The 16,673-nt window shown below is 43.8% G+C and overlaps 1 protein-coding gene across 3 annotated transcripts in view; it reads right to left on the reverse strand.

Moving 5' to 3' along the window:
- Window positions 1-12,932: 12,932 nt before the first annotated feature.
- LOC309561575 (bifunctional heparan sulfate N-deacetylase/N-sulfotransferase 4-like) overlaps window positions 12,933-16,673 on the reverse strand; it is a 565,820-nt gene continuing 562,079 nt past the window's right edge. For all 3 annotated transcript variants that reach the window (XR_014225581.1, XR_014225582.1, XM_082265564.1), the window contains exon 15: window positions 12,933-13,203. Coding sequence is in view for 1 of the 3 variants with exons in the window: in XM_082265564.1 (XP_082121690.1) it covers window positions 13,162-13,203 (42 nt within the window). In the remaining 2 variants the exon portion in view is untranslated. The remainder of the gene's footprint in view (window positions 13,204-16,673) is intronic.

Below are 16,673 nucleotides of genomic sequence, written 5' to 3' on the forward strand. Positions count from 1 at the left end.
GTTGGAGATTTGGTCAGGATTAGTGTTGAGCGAACACGGACTGTATTATTCGTGTTCGTACCGAATAATTGGATTTTTTGTACCCGAACACGGACACGGACACTTTACTGTATGTTCGGGTAAAAATCCGTGTTCGGTCGTTTTATTTCCGGGTTTTGCATGCTTTGGCGCTCTTTTCATGGCGGGCTTTCAACAGCCAATCAACAATCGTTTAACTGGTGTGCCTTAAGCCATCCCAGCCATGCCTGCAAATGTCTCAGTAGCTGTGATTGGCCGTCTGAAGCATGTGACCAAGTCTTTATAAGTTCGAGGCAGCCGCAGCGGCGTCATTATGCTGCTTAGATTCAGGGACAGAGCACACATCAACGTGCTGGCTGCTGATTAGGGAAAGATAGGCAGGAAAAAACCATTTGTGTCCGGATAGAATTGAGGGACAGGTCGGAGTGTTTAGGCAGGGCGAGTTGTAGGCATTTTAGGGATAGAGTCTGCTGAATTATATAGGGTCAGTGTCTTCTACAAACTACAATCGATATTGCTGTGTGGGGGGTGGGGTCTGCACTCAATCCTGATCTACGATCTCTTCTCAATCCTGTTAGGGACAGAGTCTGCTGAATTTTAGGGAAACTGTGTTCTACAAACTACAATCGATATTGCTGTGTGGTGTGGGATTGGAGATAGGCAGGTGTCAGTGATCCACATCCATTTTTCTGTGTGTGAGCTGCAGTGAACACAATCTTTTTGGGCTGCAGTGAACACAATCTTTTTGGGCTGCAGTGAACACAATCTTTTTGGGCTGCAGTGAACACAATCTTTTTGGGCTGCAGTGAACACAATCTTTTTGGGGTGCAGTGAACAAAATCTTTTTGGGGTGCAGTGAACACAATCCTTTTTGGTGTGCAGTGAACACAATCTTTGTGGGGTGCAGTGAACAAAATCCTTTGTGGGGTGCAGTGAACACAATCTTTTTGGGGTGCAGTGAACAAAATCCTTTTTGGGGTGCAGTGAACAACATCCTTTTTGGGGTGCAGTGAACACAATCTTTTTGGGGTGCAGTGACCAAAATCCTTTGTGGGGTGCAGTGAACACAATCTTTTTGGGGTGCAGTGAACACAATCTTTTTGGGGTGGAGTGAACAACATCCTTTTTGGGGTGCAGTGAACAAAATCCTTTTTGGGGTGCAGTGAACAAAATCATTTTTGGGGTGCAGTGAACACAATCTTTTTGGGGTGCAGTGAACACAATCTTTGTGGGGTGCAGTGAACACAATCTTTTTGGGGTGGAGTGAACAACATCCTTTTTGGGGTGCAGTGAACAACATCCTTTTTGGGGTGCAGTGAACACAATCTTTTTGGGGTGCAGTGAACACAATCTTTGTGGGGTACAGTGAACAGAATCTTTGTGGGGTGCAGTGAACACAATCTTTGGGGGGTACAGTGAACACAATCTTTGTGAGGTGCAGTGAACACAATCTTTGTGGGGTGCAGTGAACACAATCATTGTGGGGTGCAGTGAACTCAATCTTTGTGGGGTACAGTGAACACAATCTCATACTGAAGGTTTGAGGGTGCTGCCTGTTCCATACTCCCCCTACTCCTCATCTAGCCTTTTAGGGGTACAAACAATAGTAATTGGGGCCTAGTGTGGTTGTGTACGTGTGATATACATACACTTTTTTGGGATCATATTTTCTATTCCGCTATTTAATCAAAAACCTTTGGGGATCAGTTAAATTGGGGGATAGTCTGTGTTGGTACGTGTGAGAGAGATCCACCTTTCCAAGTTGTTGGGGTTCATCTCATACTTCTGAAGGTTTGAGGGTGCTGCCTGTTCCATACTCCCCCTACTCCTAGCCTTTTAGGGGTACAAACAATAGTAATTGGGGCCTAGTGTGGTTGTGTACGTGTGATATACATACACTTTTTTGGGATCATATTTTCTATTCCGCTATTTAATCAAAAACCTTTGGGGATCAGTTAAATTGGGGGATAGTCTGTGTTGGTACGTGTGAGAGAGATCCACCTTTCCAAGTTGTTGGGGTTCATCTCATACTTCTGAAGGTTTGAGGGTGCTGCCTGTTCCATACTCCCCCTACTCCTAGCCTTTTAGGGGTACAAACAATAGTAATTGGGGCCTAGTGTGGTTGTGTACGTGTGATATACATACACTTTTTTGGGATCATATTTTCTATTCCGCTATTTAATCAAAAACCTTTGGGGATCAGTTAAATTGGGGGATAGTCTGTGTTGGTACGTGTGAGAGAGATCCACCTTTCCAAGTTGTTGGGGTTCATCTCATACTTCTGAAGGTTTGAGGGTGCTGCCTGTTCCATACTCCCCCTACTCCTAGCCTTTTAGGGGTACAAACAATAGTAATTGGGGCCTAGTGTGGTTGTGTACGTGTGATATACATACACTTTTTTGGGATCATATTTTCTATTCCGCTATTTAATCAAAAACCTTTGGGGATCAGTTAAATTGGGGGATAGTCTGTGTTGGTACGTGTGAGAGAGATCCACCTTTCCAAGTTGTTGGGGTTCATCTCATACTTCTGAAGGTTTGAGGGTGCTGCCTGTTCCATACTCCCCCTACTCCTAGCCTTTTAGGGGTACAAACAATAGTAATTGGGGCCTAGTGTGGTTGTGTACGTGTGATATACATACACTTTTTTGGGATCATATTTTCTATTCCGCTATTTAATCAAAAACCTTTGGGGATCAGTTAAATTGGGGGATAGTCTGTGTTGGTACGTGTGAGAGAGATCCACCTTTCCAAGTTGTTGAGGTTCATCTCATACTTCTGAAGGTTTGAGGGTGCTGCCTGTTCCATACTCCCCCTACTCCTAGCCTTTTAGGGGTACAAACAATAGTAATTGGGGCCTAGTGTGGTTGTGTACGTGTGATATACATACACTTTTTTGGGATCATATTTTCTATTCCGCTATTTAATCAAAAACCTTTGGGGATCAGTTAAATTGGGGGATAGTCTGTGTTGGTACGTGTGAGAGAGATCCACCTTTCCAAGTTGTTGGGGTTCATCTCATACTTCTGAAGGTTTGAGGGTGCTGCCTGTTCCATACTCCCCCTACTCCTAGCCTTTTAGGGGTACAAACAATAGTAATTGGGGCCTAGTGTGGTTGTGTACGTGTGATATACATACACTTTTTTGGGATCATATTTTCTATTCCGCTATTTAATCAAAAACCTTTGGGGATCAGTTAAATTGGGGGATAGTCTGTGTTGGTACGTGTGAGAGAGATCCACCTTTCCAAGTTGTTGGGGTTCATCTCATACTTCTGAAGGTTTGAGGGTGCTGCCTGTTCCATACCCCCCCTACTCCTCATCTAGCCTTTTAGGGGTACAAACAATAGTAATTGGGGCCTAGTGTGGTTGTGTACGTGCGAGATACATACACTTTTTTTGATCATATTTCCTATTCCGCTATTCAATAAAAACCTTTGAGGATCAATTGAATTGCGGGATAGTCTGTGTCGGTACGTGTGAGAGAGATCCACCTTTCCAAGTTGTTGGGGTTCATCTCATACTTCTGAAGGTTTGAGGGTGCTGCCTGTTCCATACCCCCCCTACTCCTCATCTAGCCTTTTAGGGGTACAAACAATAGTAATTGGGGCCTAGTGTGGTTGTGTACGTGCGAGATACATACACTTTTTTTGATCATATTTCCTATTCCGCTATTCAATAAAAACCTTTGAGGATCAATTGAATTGCGGGATAGTCTGTGTCGGTACGTGTGAGAGAGATCCACCTTTCCAAGTTGTTGGGGTTCATCTCATACTTCTGAAGGTTTGAGGGTGCTGCCTGTTCCATACCCCCCCTACTCCTCATCTAGCCTTTTAGGGGTACAAACAATAGTAATTGGGGCCTAGTGTGGTTGTGTACGTGCGAGATACATACACTTTTTTTGATCATATTTCCTATTCCGCTATTCAATAAAAACCTTTGAGGATCAATTGAATTGCGGGATAGTCTGTGTCGGTACGTGTGAGAGAGATCCACCTTTCCAAGTTGTTGGGGTTCATCTCATACTTCTGAAGGTTTGAGGGTGCTGCCTGTTCCATACCCCCCCTACTCCTCATCTAGCCTTTTAGGGGTACAAACAATAGTAATTGGGGCCTAGTGTGGTTGTGTACGTGCGAGATACATACACTTTTTTTGATCATATTTCCTATTCCGCTATTCAATAAAAACCTTTGAGGATCAATTGAATTGCGGGATAGTCTGTGTCGGTACGTGTGAGAGAGATCCACCTTTCCAAGTTGTTGGGGTTCATCTCATACTTCTGAAGGTTTGAGGGTGCTGCCTGTTCCATACCCCCCCTACTCCTCATCTAGCCTTTTAGGGGTACAAACAATAGTAATTGGGGCCTAGTGTGGTTGTGTACGTGCGAGATACATACACTTTTTTTGATCATATTTCCTATTCCGCTATTCAATAAAAACCTTTGAGGATCAATTGAATTGCGGGATAGTCTGTGTCGGTACGTGTGAGAGAGATCCACCTTTCCAAGTTGTTGGGGTTCATCTCATACTTCTGAAGGTTTGAGGGTGCTGCCTGTTCCATACCCCCCCTACTCCTCATCTAGCCTTTTAGGGGTACAAACAATAGTAATTGGGGCCTAGTGTGGTTGTGTACGTGCGAGATACATACACTTTTTTTGATCATATTTCCTATTCCGCTATTCAATAAAAACCTTTGAGGATCAATTGAATTGCGGGATAGTCTGTGTCGGTACGTGTGAGAGAGATCCACCTTTCCAAGTTGTTGGGGTTCATCTCATACTTCTGAAGGTTTGAGGGTGCTGCCTGTTCCATACCCCCCCTACTCCTCATCTAGCCTTTTAGGGGTACAAACAATAGTAATTGGGGCCTAGTGTGGTTGTGTACGTGCGAGATACATACACTTTTTTTGATCATATTTCCTATTCCGCTATTCAATAAAAACCTTTGAGGATCAATTGAATTGCGGGATAGTCTGTGTCGGTACGTGTGAGAGAGATCCACCTTTCCAAGTTGTTAGGGTTCATCTCATACTTCTGAAGGTTTGAGGGTGCTGCCTGTTCCATACCCCCCCTACTCCTCATCTAGCCTTTTAGGGGTACAAACAATAGTAATTGGGGCCTAGTGTGGTTGTGTACGTGCGAGATACATACACTTTTTTTGATCATATTTCCTATTCCGCTATTCAATAAAAACCTTTGAGGATCAATTGAATTGCGGGATAGTCTGTGTCGGTACGTGTGAGAGAGATCCACCTTTCCAAGTTGTTGGGGTTCATCTCATACTTCTGAAGGTTTGAGGGTGCTGCCTGTTCCATACTCCCCCTACTCCTCATCTAGCCTTTTAGGGGTACAAACAATAGTAATTGGGGCCTAGTGTGGTTGTGTACGTGTGATATACATACACTTTTTTTGGATCATATTTTCTATTCCGCTATTCAATAAAAACCTTTCTAGGGCAAGATCTTAAATTACAGAAATATGAGGAGACCGTCAAATAAGGGCCGTGGCCTGGGTCGTGGTGCTGCTGGTAGAGCTCCTGTTGCAAGGAGAGGACATGGTCGATCTGTGCCAGCTACACGCACAAGTGAAACACCTTCCTCAAGTGTGAGTAGGCGACAGAACCTGCATCAGTATTTGGTAGGGCATCAAACGCCCCTAGAAGTGATGAGGCCAGAACAAGTTGAGGCGATAGTAGATTGGTTTGCTGCTGACAGTGCCTCCAGTTCCTTCACATTGTCTCCCACCCAGTCTACTGCAGAAAGGTCAGAGTTGGCACCTGCAGCCAATGTCCAACCGTCTTTCACCTCACCCCCTTGCAAATCAGGCCAGCAGTCTGAGCCCCAAGCCATACAGCAGTCTCTTATTCTTTTTGAGGACTCTGTCAGCAGGGTTTCCCAGGGCCATCCACCTAGCCCTGCCCCAGAAGTGGAAGAGATTGAGTGCAGCGATGCCCAACCACTTATTTCTCAAGATGAGTACATGCAAGGATCATCGCAGCACGTCTCCGATGATGACGAAACGCAGGTGCCAACTGCTGCGGCGTTCAGCATTGTGGAGACCGACAAGGAGGGCAGGGGTGAAGACTGGGTGGAAGATGATGTGGAGGACGATGAGGTCCTCGACCCCACATGGAATGAACGTCATGCAGGTGAACTGAGTAGTTTGGAGGAAGAGGCGGTGGTCGCACAGAGCCACCAGCACAGCAGAAGAGGGAGCAGGGTGCAGAAGCGGAGCGGCCGTGCCCTAGACACTACGCCCGCTACTGCCCAACGCAGCAAGGGAACGAGCGCACCAAAGTCAGCTCAAAGGAGTTCTCTAGCGTGGAAGTTCTTTAGAAAATGTGCTGATGACAGGACACGAGTGGTTTGCACCCTGTGCAATCAGAGCTTGAAGCGAGGCATGAACCTTCTCAACCTGAGCACAACCTGCATGATCAGGCATCTAAGTGCAAAGCACGAGCTGCAGTGGAGTACACACCTTCAAAACCAAGAAACGTCTCTGGCTCATCCTGCTTCCTCTTCTGCTGCAGTCTCGGCCGCTCCAGCCACATCTGTAGTGATACCGGCACCTGCCACCCCGCAAACAGACGATCTGTCAGCAACACCACCACCTGGGTCACCAACAACCATCTCCACAATGTCCCGTGGAAGCGTTCAGCTTTCCATCTCCCAAACACTTGAGAGGAAGAGGAAGTACCCCCCTACCCACCCGCGATCCCTGGCCCTGAATGCCAGCATTTCAAAATTATTGGCCTTTGAAATGCTGTCATTCCGTCTGGTGGAGACGCACAGTTTTAAAAACCTTATGTCGGTGGCTGTCCCACAGTACGTCGTGCCCAGCCGCCACTACTTTTCCAGGCAAGCCATCCCTTCCCTGCACAACCAAGTGGGGGAAAAAATCAGGTGTGCACTGCGCAACGCCATCTGTGCCAAGGTCCACCTAACTACGGATACGTGGACCAGTAAGCACGGTCAGGGGCGTTATATCTCCCTAACGGCACACTGGGTAAATGCAGTGGCGGATGGGCCTGAGGCGGATAGCAATTTGGCGCATGTCCTTCCACCACCGAGGATTGCAGGGCGCTTCAGTTTGCCTCCTGTTCCTAACTCCTCCTACTCCGCTTCCTCATCCTCTACCGCCTCCTCATCCGGACAGCGTAACACCTTCACCACCAACTTCAGCACGGCCAGGGGTAAACGACAGCAGGCAGTTTTACAACTTGCCTGTTTGGGGGACAAACCACACACCGCGCAGGAGTTGTGGAGGAGCATGGAACAGCAGACAAATGAGTGGTTGCTGCCAGCGAGCCTCAAGCCCGGCCTGGTGGTGTGCGATAACGGGCGAAATCTCATAGCAGCTCTGGGCCTAGCCGGTTTGACGCACATCCCTTGCCTGGCGCATGTGCTGAATTTGGTGGTGCAGAGGTTCCTTAAAAACTACCCCGATATGTCAGAGCTGCTGCAGAAAGTGCGGGCCGTTTGTGCGCACTTTCGGCGTTCTCACCCTGCTGCTGCTCGCCTGGCAGCGCTGCAGCGTAACTTCGGCCTTCCCGCTCACCGCCTCATATGTGACGTGCCCACAAGGTGGAACTCCACCTTGCACATGCTGGAAAGACTGTGCGAGCAGCAGCAGGCCATAGTGGAGTTTCAGCTGCAGCACGCACGCGTGAGTCGCTCTGCGGAACAGCACCACTTCACCACCAATAACTGGGCCTCCATGCGAGACCTGTGTGCCTTGTTGCGCTGTTTTGAGTACTCCACCAACATGGCCAGTGGCAATGACGCCGTTCTCAGCTTAACTATCCCACTTCTATGCCTCCTTGAAAAAACAATTCGGGCGATGATGGAAGAGGATGTGGCACAGGATGAGGAGGAGGAGGAGGATGAAGAGGTAACATTTCCAAGGCTTTCAGGGCAGTCATTCGCAAGGGGCTCCGAGGGTGGGTTCCTGCACACGCAAACGCCAGGGACGCAATTGTCCAGCAGGGGCACAGTTCTGGAGGATGAGGAGGAGGAGGAGCTGGAGGAGGAGATGGAACCATGTTCACAGCAGGGTGGCACCCAGGCCAGCTCATGGCCATCACTGGTGCGTGGCTGGGGGGATACAGAGGACACGGACCATACACCTCCCACAGAGGACAGCCTTTCGTTGCCTCTGGGCAGCCTGGCACACATGAGCGATTACATGCTGCAGTGTCTCCACAACGACCGCCGAGTTGCCCACATTCTAACTTGTGCTGATTACTGGGTGGCCACGCTGCTGGATCCCCGTTACAAGGACAACGTACCGTCCTTAATTCACTCACTGGAGCGCGATCGCAAGATGCGCGAGTACAAGCGCACGCTGGTAGACGCCATGCTGCTGGCATTCCCATCTGACAGCGGGGCCACAGTGGAAGCACAAGGCAGAGGAGGAGGAGGAGGAGGTCGCCAACGCAACCAGGGCACCGCCAGCACCTCAGAAGGCAGGGTTAGCATGGCCGAAATGTGGAAAAGCTTTGTCAGCACGCCACAACAAACAGCAGCACCAGCAGCTCAGATGGAACGTCTTAGCAGGAGGCAGCATTTTACCAACATGGTGGAGCAGTATGTGTGCACACGCCTACATGTAGTGAATGACGGGTCTGCCCCCTTCAACTTCTGGGTCTCCAAATTGGGCACATGGCCTGAGCTTGCCCTTTACGCCTTGGAGGTGCTGGCGTGCCCTGCAGCCAGTGTATTATCTGAACGGGTATTTAGCACGGCTGGGGGCGTTATAACAGACAAGCGCAGCCGCCTGTCCAGAGACAATGTGGACAAGCTCACGTTCATTAAAATGAACCAGGCATGGATCCCACGGGACTTTTCCGTACCTTATGCAGAATAGCAATGGATACCGACCTTACCCACCCATTGTTCCATTTTTGCTCTTTCTCACTCTTTTGGGGTGTACCCTCATTTAAAATTTGTGAAAAGAAGCAGTGTTGGCTACCTCGTCCTCCTCCTCAGGGCCAGATTAATGTAGGGGCTATTGGAGCTGCAGCTCCAGGCCCCTACCTTTTATATAGGCCCCGGGTTGGCCATATTCACTGTTACCGCTCTTCTGTCACTTGTAAACACAGAAGTCTGGCTTCTATGCTCGCTTCCCCAGGCAGCACCCTCAGAACCTCCCCACACAGCGTGAAGGCCGGACAAGGAGGGACAGTTGGCGATGCATGGATGTGTTTATGGGCTTCAGAGACAGCATCCCATGTTGAATTAGGCATGCATGGCTGCACCCTTCCTCCTCTGGGTGCATGGCAAGGCACGGCCCTTAAGGCCCTTCAAAATCCTCAGCACCAAGCCCATGATGCTGTTAATCCGGCCCTGGTCCTCCTCCACCGCCGCTTCCACCTACACCGCCCATAGGTGTGCGCAGCCTATTGCATTAAGGTGTGCACCCCAAAGTTGAAATACACATGCATGTGTTTGCCAGCAGGGAGAGTAATGTATCGGGGCCATGTACCTGTAGGCAAGGAGAAATAGAGCAGAGCAGGTCCCAGGGAGATCTTTCCCATCTCCTCACTGGCAATGCTATGTGCCCTAGGTGATTAGGGTGTGCCCAGGCACACCCAGCACACCCTGTGCGCACGCCTATGTCACCGCCACATCCACCACCACCTCAACCTCCCTCCTACTCCATATGGGCCTCGTCCTTCAGAGATGAAGAAGAACATTGTTTTATTTTTCTGTTTTTTTTTGTTGTTTTAAGTTATTTCCCTATCCACATTTGTTTGCAGAGCACTTGCCATGCTCTTAATTACGTTTTGCTGCCATTTGCAGCACTCTAGCCCTTTCCTTTGGTGTTTTAGAGCCATTTTAGTGCCTTAAAGTTCGGGTCCCCATTGACTTCAATGGGGTTCGGTGTCCGGGAAAAGTTCGGTAAAAGTCCGGGACACGGACCCGGACTTTTTTTTAAAGTTCGGCCGAACCCGTCGAACACGGACATCTAGGTGTCCGCTCAACCCTAGTCAGGATCAATGGTGTCCTCAATGCTGAGAAATACAGGCAGATACATATCCATCATGTCATACCAACAGGGAGGAGTGGGATTGGCCCCAAATGTATTTTACAGCAGGACAACAATACCAAACATACAGCCAATGCCATTAAGAACTATCTTTAGCATAAAGAAGAACAGGGAGTCCTGGAAGTGATGTTTTGGCCCCCACAGAGTCCTGCTCTCAACATCATTGAGTCTGTTTGGGATTACATGAAGAGACAGAAGGATTTGAGGCAGCTTACTTCTACAGAAGATCTGTGGTTAGTTCTCCAAAATCTTTGGAACAACCTACCTGCCGATTTCCTTTAAAAACTGTGTGCAAGTTTACCTAGAAGAATTGATGCTGCTTTGACTTGATTTGAATTTCTCCTCTGTTCATTTACTTTCAGTTTGGTTAATTGATAAAAACAAAGTATTAACCTTTCTATTTATGAAAGCATTCATAATTTACAGCATTTTCCACACCTGCATAAAACTTTTGCAAAGTAGTGTAAGAAAGGCAGTGCTGCTCTAGGCAAGTCCGCTCAATTCAACACCCCCCACACACCTCCACCGCATGTGGCAGCCCAGTTCACACACCTGTGCAGTCATTAGAAGAAAGTCAGGATGGCTGCACCTAAAACATTAAAATTCACGTTATTAATCCTGAATAAAACAACATAGAAACACCATACAGAACCACAGTGGGGGGAAAGGTCCACGTATTTCACATTACCTCAGCACTTAATCATAACCTTATAATTTACATTATGGTTAAATGCTAAGGTTAGGGCAAAATGCGTGAACTACAGTAGTGTATGTCTGGTAACTATAAGTAAAATATATAGTATACGGTAATACAGTATACCAGATATCTCTTACCAGTTACTAGATATCTTCAGATTGCTTCAGACTCAGGTGGTAGGCACATATACAGTATATTTCTGAAATCTACATTGATGGACATTTACTTCTTTCATTTAAAGCTGTCAATATTTAAACTAAAAAGCTTGTTTTGATAGAGTAAAGATATTTTGTGCCCTTAAATTACCAAAGCTTTAGAGAACAGTTGCTTCTTTATAGCGCTTAGTAGAACAAGTGATTTCTTTAGATATTCAATATGTTTTGACATATCATTGTAGGAAGAAGGGTCAATGCAGTAACAGTAGAAATCAGGACCTTGTTATGGGTAGTAGGGGTAAAGTAACGTTTTTAAAGCCCTTCTACTGCCTTAACATGCTTAAAAGTTTTGTCTAAAGATGATCCACAGCAGAGTTGGTAGGACTAGTACCGAGATCAGAAATGCTTCTTTTTTTACTCCTAGAGTGGTCATGTGACACCACAGATCACAGGTGACATCATCTAGCATGTGTAACTGCTGCAGTCTGTATATGTTCTTAAATTTCCTAAGCTCTAGAAGGAAATGCACGGGGAAAAAGGTAGGGGCATTCAATAAAGGGCAGCAGGGAGACATGAATGGGGGGGGGGGGTAAACATTTGCACAGAAGCCCCTACATCTGTAGCGTCACCACTGACATTTAACACAGAAGATAAGGTAATATCTCTCACCAAGGCAACACTTCATATGTATAGAACCATTTGTTCTTTTCTGTGTTGGAAACATTTATTGTATTACTAACGTATGTCAAGCTCTTCTTCCTCATTAAGTTAAACTTTTACTTTTTAATCTAATGAACTACTTACTTTATTCCAGTCATCTGTTAATTTCACTTTACAGACTCTAGAAAGTAAGTAGAAATCCAGAGTGTATTATATATCAAGTGTCACTTTTGCCTTTTAAGATATTTTAAGGGAGTTTATTCTTGTGTGAAGAATAAAATTAGTTTTATGTTGTACAGTCACAGCAAAAAAAAAAGCCTACTGTACTGAAAAGTAGCTTATGGCAGTCTATCTATCTATCTATCTATCTATCTATCTATCTATCTATCTATCTATCTATCTATCTATCTATCTATCTATCTATCTATCTATCTATCTATCTATCTATCTATCTATCTATCTATCTATCTATCTATCTATCTATCTATCGATCTATCGATCTATCGATCTATCGTATATTATGTCTAGCTGCATGCAAGTGGAAGCATTTCTTCTGTTTTCCTTCCATCCCAAGCTGATTATGTACATTTTAAACTAATGTCACAAAAGAAGGTGCAACAAGTGGCAGGGTTTTTTGAGACACAACCAACAAGGTAGGGCCACATATTTCTGCCAAGTGCATAAGAAATAGTTATGCTTTCCTTTTAACTATAGGTGCAAAAAAAGGTGGTAATCTACACAACAAACAACTGGATTAATGAAGGGCATACTGGTGTCAAAAGCACATATTAATGCTGGCCTTCAACGGGGTCCGTTGTTGGGGGGGGGGGGGCTGACCCGACCCAACCCGACCCGAACGACCCGACTTGACCTGAAAAGTCCCCATGTTTTTCTGCACACCAACACAAATGTATGATGTGGACAGGGCATAAATTAACAATCATTTTCTAGGTGCCCTGTTCATTTATGTGAGGTGGTGTTCAGAAAAAATCAACCCAATACACATGGTCTTAACAAGCCCTGAAGCAGCAATCACAAAGAAATGAGGTAATTTCTTCACTCACTCCTTCATCTCTCTCTCTCTCTCTCTCTCTCTCTCTCTCTCTCTCACAGCACATTCTCTACCAGAACATGTGCACTCCAGCACAACATGATTGGTTCCCAATGCTAGTTTTCTTGGTAACAGTGACATACAGGAAATGCATACTAGGACTAACTCAGATACTTATACTAGATGACATTTACACTGAGCCATCTAAACAACCATTACTTTTTAATTTAAAAAAATTGCATATGTTGAGACTGTAATATCAACAAAAAAAAAACTTTTATTGGAGAATATATGACATACCAGTTTTAATAAAAAGCATAAATAAAAAGATTTTTTTCAGAGTTTTTTTTTTGCTTTTAATTTTGTTTATATATAGTAAATACACATTAATTACAATTGCAATAAAAAATAAATATATCTCAATAAGTGATAAAAATGTACACTTTTCCATCCCTCATTTACATAATATAAATGGTTCTCAAGAAGACTTTTTATACAGCAAACAGCTGAAGAGCTTCCATTTCTTTTTTGTTTTGTTTAGCGTAGTCCACATGTTGAAGTCTGAATTAAATTTATACACTGAAAAAAAAATAAAAACAAAAGAAACAAATTAGACAAAAAAAAAAAAGGCATAAAAAGCAAATATTTGTTTAATGCATTTTTTTATCAAATACTTTAACAGATAGACTAAGACCTTATATAGAACAGCCTTTATATCTATCATACAACCTAGCATTACAATATACTCTTCAAAATTTCCAATATCAACAATGTTACCAACAAAAACTCAGGTCCCTCACATAGGCCTAGTAACCACTAAGTATGTGAAAATATTTTAGTGAAAAAATATACTGTATAATCAGAACTACAAAATTACATTGTTGTGTTAGCCGACCAAACTTAAAGTAGAAGTTTAGTCTATGGAATACCAAATCTTTTAAATTCTGTTTTCTCATTGCCTTGTATTCATTTAGATATAAATCCTAAAAATATTTTTTTCATGATTTTCTATGCAGTCATGTGATCTCAATGTAGGCCTTCTCTGTTCCAACAACTAGGCTGAATCAAAGAGAACAGTGACACCACCCACGGGTGTCCTCTGCTCTAGGCATTGGGGCAGGGAAGCCAGTCCCTACCACCGACTGCACATTACACAAAGGAGACTGAGCTTTGGAATCAGGTGCTGGCTTGGGGTCCAGCCATCCTGCATACATACTGTAGCTCAAAATTCCAAACAAAAGGCCACATTCTGATGATGTCCACACAAGCAAGATTAATTCAGCTGACAAGCTTCAGCACATCGTTTTGCCCCCAGGACCACCCTCTAACATGCCTTACTTGATGGGCTTAATCATAGAAGTTTCATTATCAGCCCAACAAGTTAATCATTTTGAAGGGTTGGTCCTGAGGGCAGGACCACACACTGAAGTTTGTTGGCTAATTAAATATTTGCCTGTGAAGAAATCATTTGTATATATTTTTTTTCTTTGAATTATACAAAGATTCCAATAGGAGTAATGAGCTTTTACAAATAAAAAAAAAAAAAAAAAACATACTCAAAAGGATAGGGCACAATTATATCATATCAGCTCTCATTATTATATGGAAAATTTCAAAATCATTTGTCCATTGATACTTTCCAGTTTTTGAAAGTAAATGATGACCTTAAGTCTCAGACCTTTATCATTCTGTTATCTCAAAGAGTCCTTTTGACCACAATGGAAAATCTATTTTGCATTTTTCTATTTCAGGAGAAATACAACATATGGTATTTCCAAAAAGGAGGCCCTTGCTGACCCTGCAGTGAAACCTAAAGCATAATAATAGGGACTTTTAAGCAATACTAGTCCATATGTCATTGTATGCAGCTTTATGATCACATAGATGAATTTAGCATGTCTTAATTGCTACTGCGGTGTTAATTAAGTCCATTATGTAATTCTCAAAACCAATAATGTGTATGCAGAAAGCCATTGAGCACCAATTAAAATCTCAGTTTCCATGTAAGTAGCAGGAAAAAGCATGAATTAGTATTAGTATTCAGGGCTCTAGCATTGCTTTGTCAGACCTAATCTCAGTTGTAGTTTATTGATTTAATCAAAAAGTCTGCAATAATGTTTTTGCTTTTTGTAAGGAGCTTCTTCTTGTGCTTATGCATGGACAAGCTTTAGTTGACTTCTGCTCATAAAAATGATCACTCCAAGTCTCTACAAAGATAGAAATAGGTATATCCTTTGTGCAAGGGAGAGTAACTTCATGCAAACCTAATGGGTCTGAGGATCCCTGCATCCCATCTTTGGCAGTTTCCCTACAAGTGGTACTTGATAGTCAAAGAAAAAACAAAAATGCTCAATATAATTAGCTGGTTAAAGGGGATGTCCAGATACAAACAAAAAGCAGATAAATGCAAGACCCTAGTGTAAATACTCTATATTGAAGTGCCAAGATCTACTGAGATCTGACTTAGCTTAACAGGCTGATGAGTTCCCCAAACAATAAGAATAATAGCTAAAGAAAACAATTCTGACAGTGCCAGAATCTCTATTCTATTCTATTTTCTTACTTACTGTAGATCATTTAGCTTTTATGTTTATAGCACCATGTATAGGTTGTCTGTAGGGAACTAATGTTTTCATCTAACTTTGTATGACTCAAAGCTGCCTATGGTAATATGCAAAAGAGGAGGAGAAGCCACAAAAACATACTGGATTTCCATTGCAGTTCCCAAAAAACTGTTCCCACACAGATAGGGTTTTATTTCTCTAAGGCCCGGTTCACATTGGTGCAGCATGTGCTCTGACTTTGGAGCACAGGTCGCATCAGAAGTCATACCCCAATTAGTGCAAGAAACCATAGAAAAAGGTTCCTGCATTACTTTTGGTGTGACTTCAGCACGACTTGCATTGACTTCTATTAAAGAAGTCGTATGAAAGTTGTGCCAAAGCCGCACTGGGATTCGGCTTTAAAGTCATGCGAAAGTTGCATGACTTTGAAACTGTGAATGTGTGAATCAGGGTTAAAAGTGCAACAAAATGTCATGAATAGAACAGTTTAGGTAAACAATAAAGTTCCCAAAGTGAAGTAGACTTTATTTCTAAATCTAGATACAAAGGCAGCTTTTAAAGCTTACAATAAAAAGATTTCTTTTTTTTTTGCTCAAACTGCCATTTAACCCCTTCACACCGAAGTAACACATATATGCGGCCTTCTGCTTCAAGTGGTTGTACAGGGATGATATGCAGCTGCAGGCATCACCCCAGTACCTTTTTTTTTTAGAGTCGAAAGTCAGCTTTCTTGTAATAACAATCGATTCAGCTAATCAGCCACTTGGCTGTTATTACGAGCACTTGGCTGTTATTACGATCTCCTGCCGCCTTCCGGGAGGCCCGAGTGACCAGCTGTCACCTCTGCTGATTCCGACTTTGTTTGGGTCTCAGATCTAGTAACCCGGAAGCGATGTCATGACATAATTTTACTGAAGCCATAAAGGCACCAGCTTAATAAAAAATTTCAATATTCACAACAGCCAAACTTGGTGTTTTGAATGCTTTTACATGCAAAGGAGGGATTTGGTGTCTTATAGACCCGCGATCCCTCCAAAAAAAAAAATATTTGACATGTATTGACTATTGCTGTCACAAAGAAAAGGGATGCTTACATTCCTTGTGACAGAAATCAAAGTGATAAAACATTTTTTTAAAGAGACAGTGAAGAAATAAAAAAATAAAATAAGTAAGAAAAAAAATAATTTAAAGCTCCATGTCCCTCTGTGCTCGCGCACAGAAGCGAACACATATGTAATTTGCGCCTGCAAATGTGGTTTAACAGTGGTTAAACCACACATGTGAGGTATCACTGTGATCTTTACAGTGGGAATACTAGAACTCCTATGTAACTCTTAACTGGTAATTGGTAAAAATGTTTAAAGCATCGCCTAGGGAGATTTTTAAGTACTGTAGTTTGTCGCCTTTCCACGAGTGTGTGCAGTTTCAAAGAATGACATGTTAGGTATCTATTTACTCAGTGTAACATCATATTTTACATTATGC

This window comes from Pelophylax lessonae (genome assembly GCF_965119305.1).
Source record: "Pelophylax lessonae genome assembly, chromosome: 1".
Taxonomy (NCBI): Eukaryota; Metazoa; Chordata; class Amphibia; order Anura; family Ranidae; genus Pelophylax; species Pelophylax lessonae.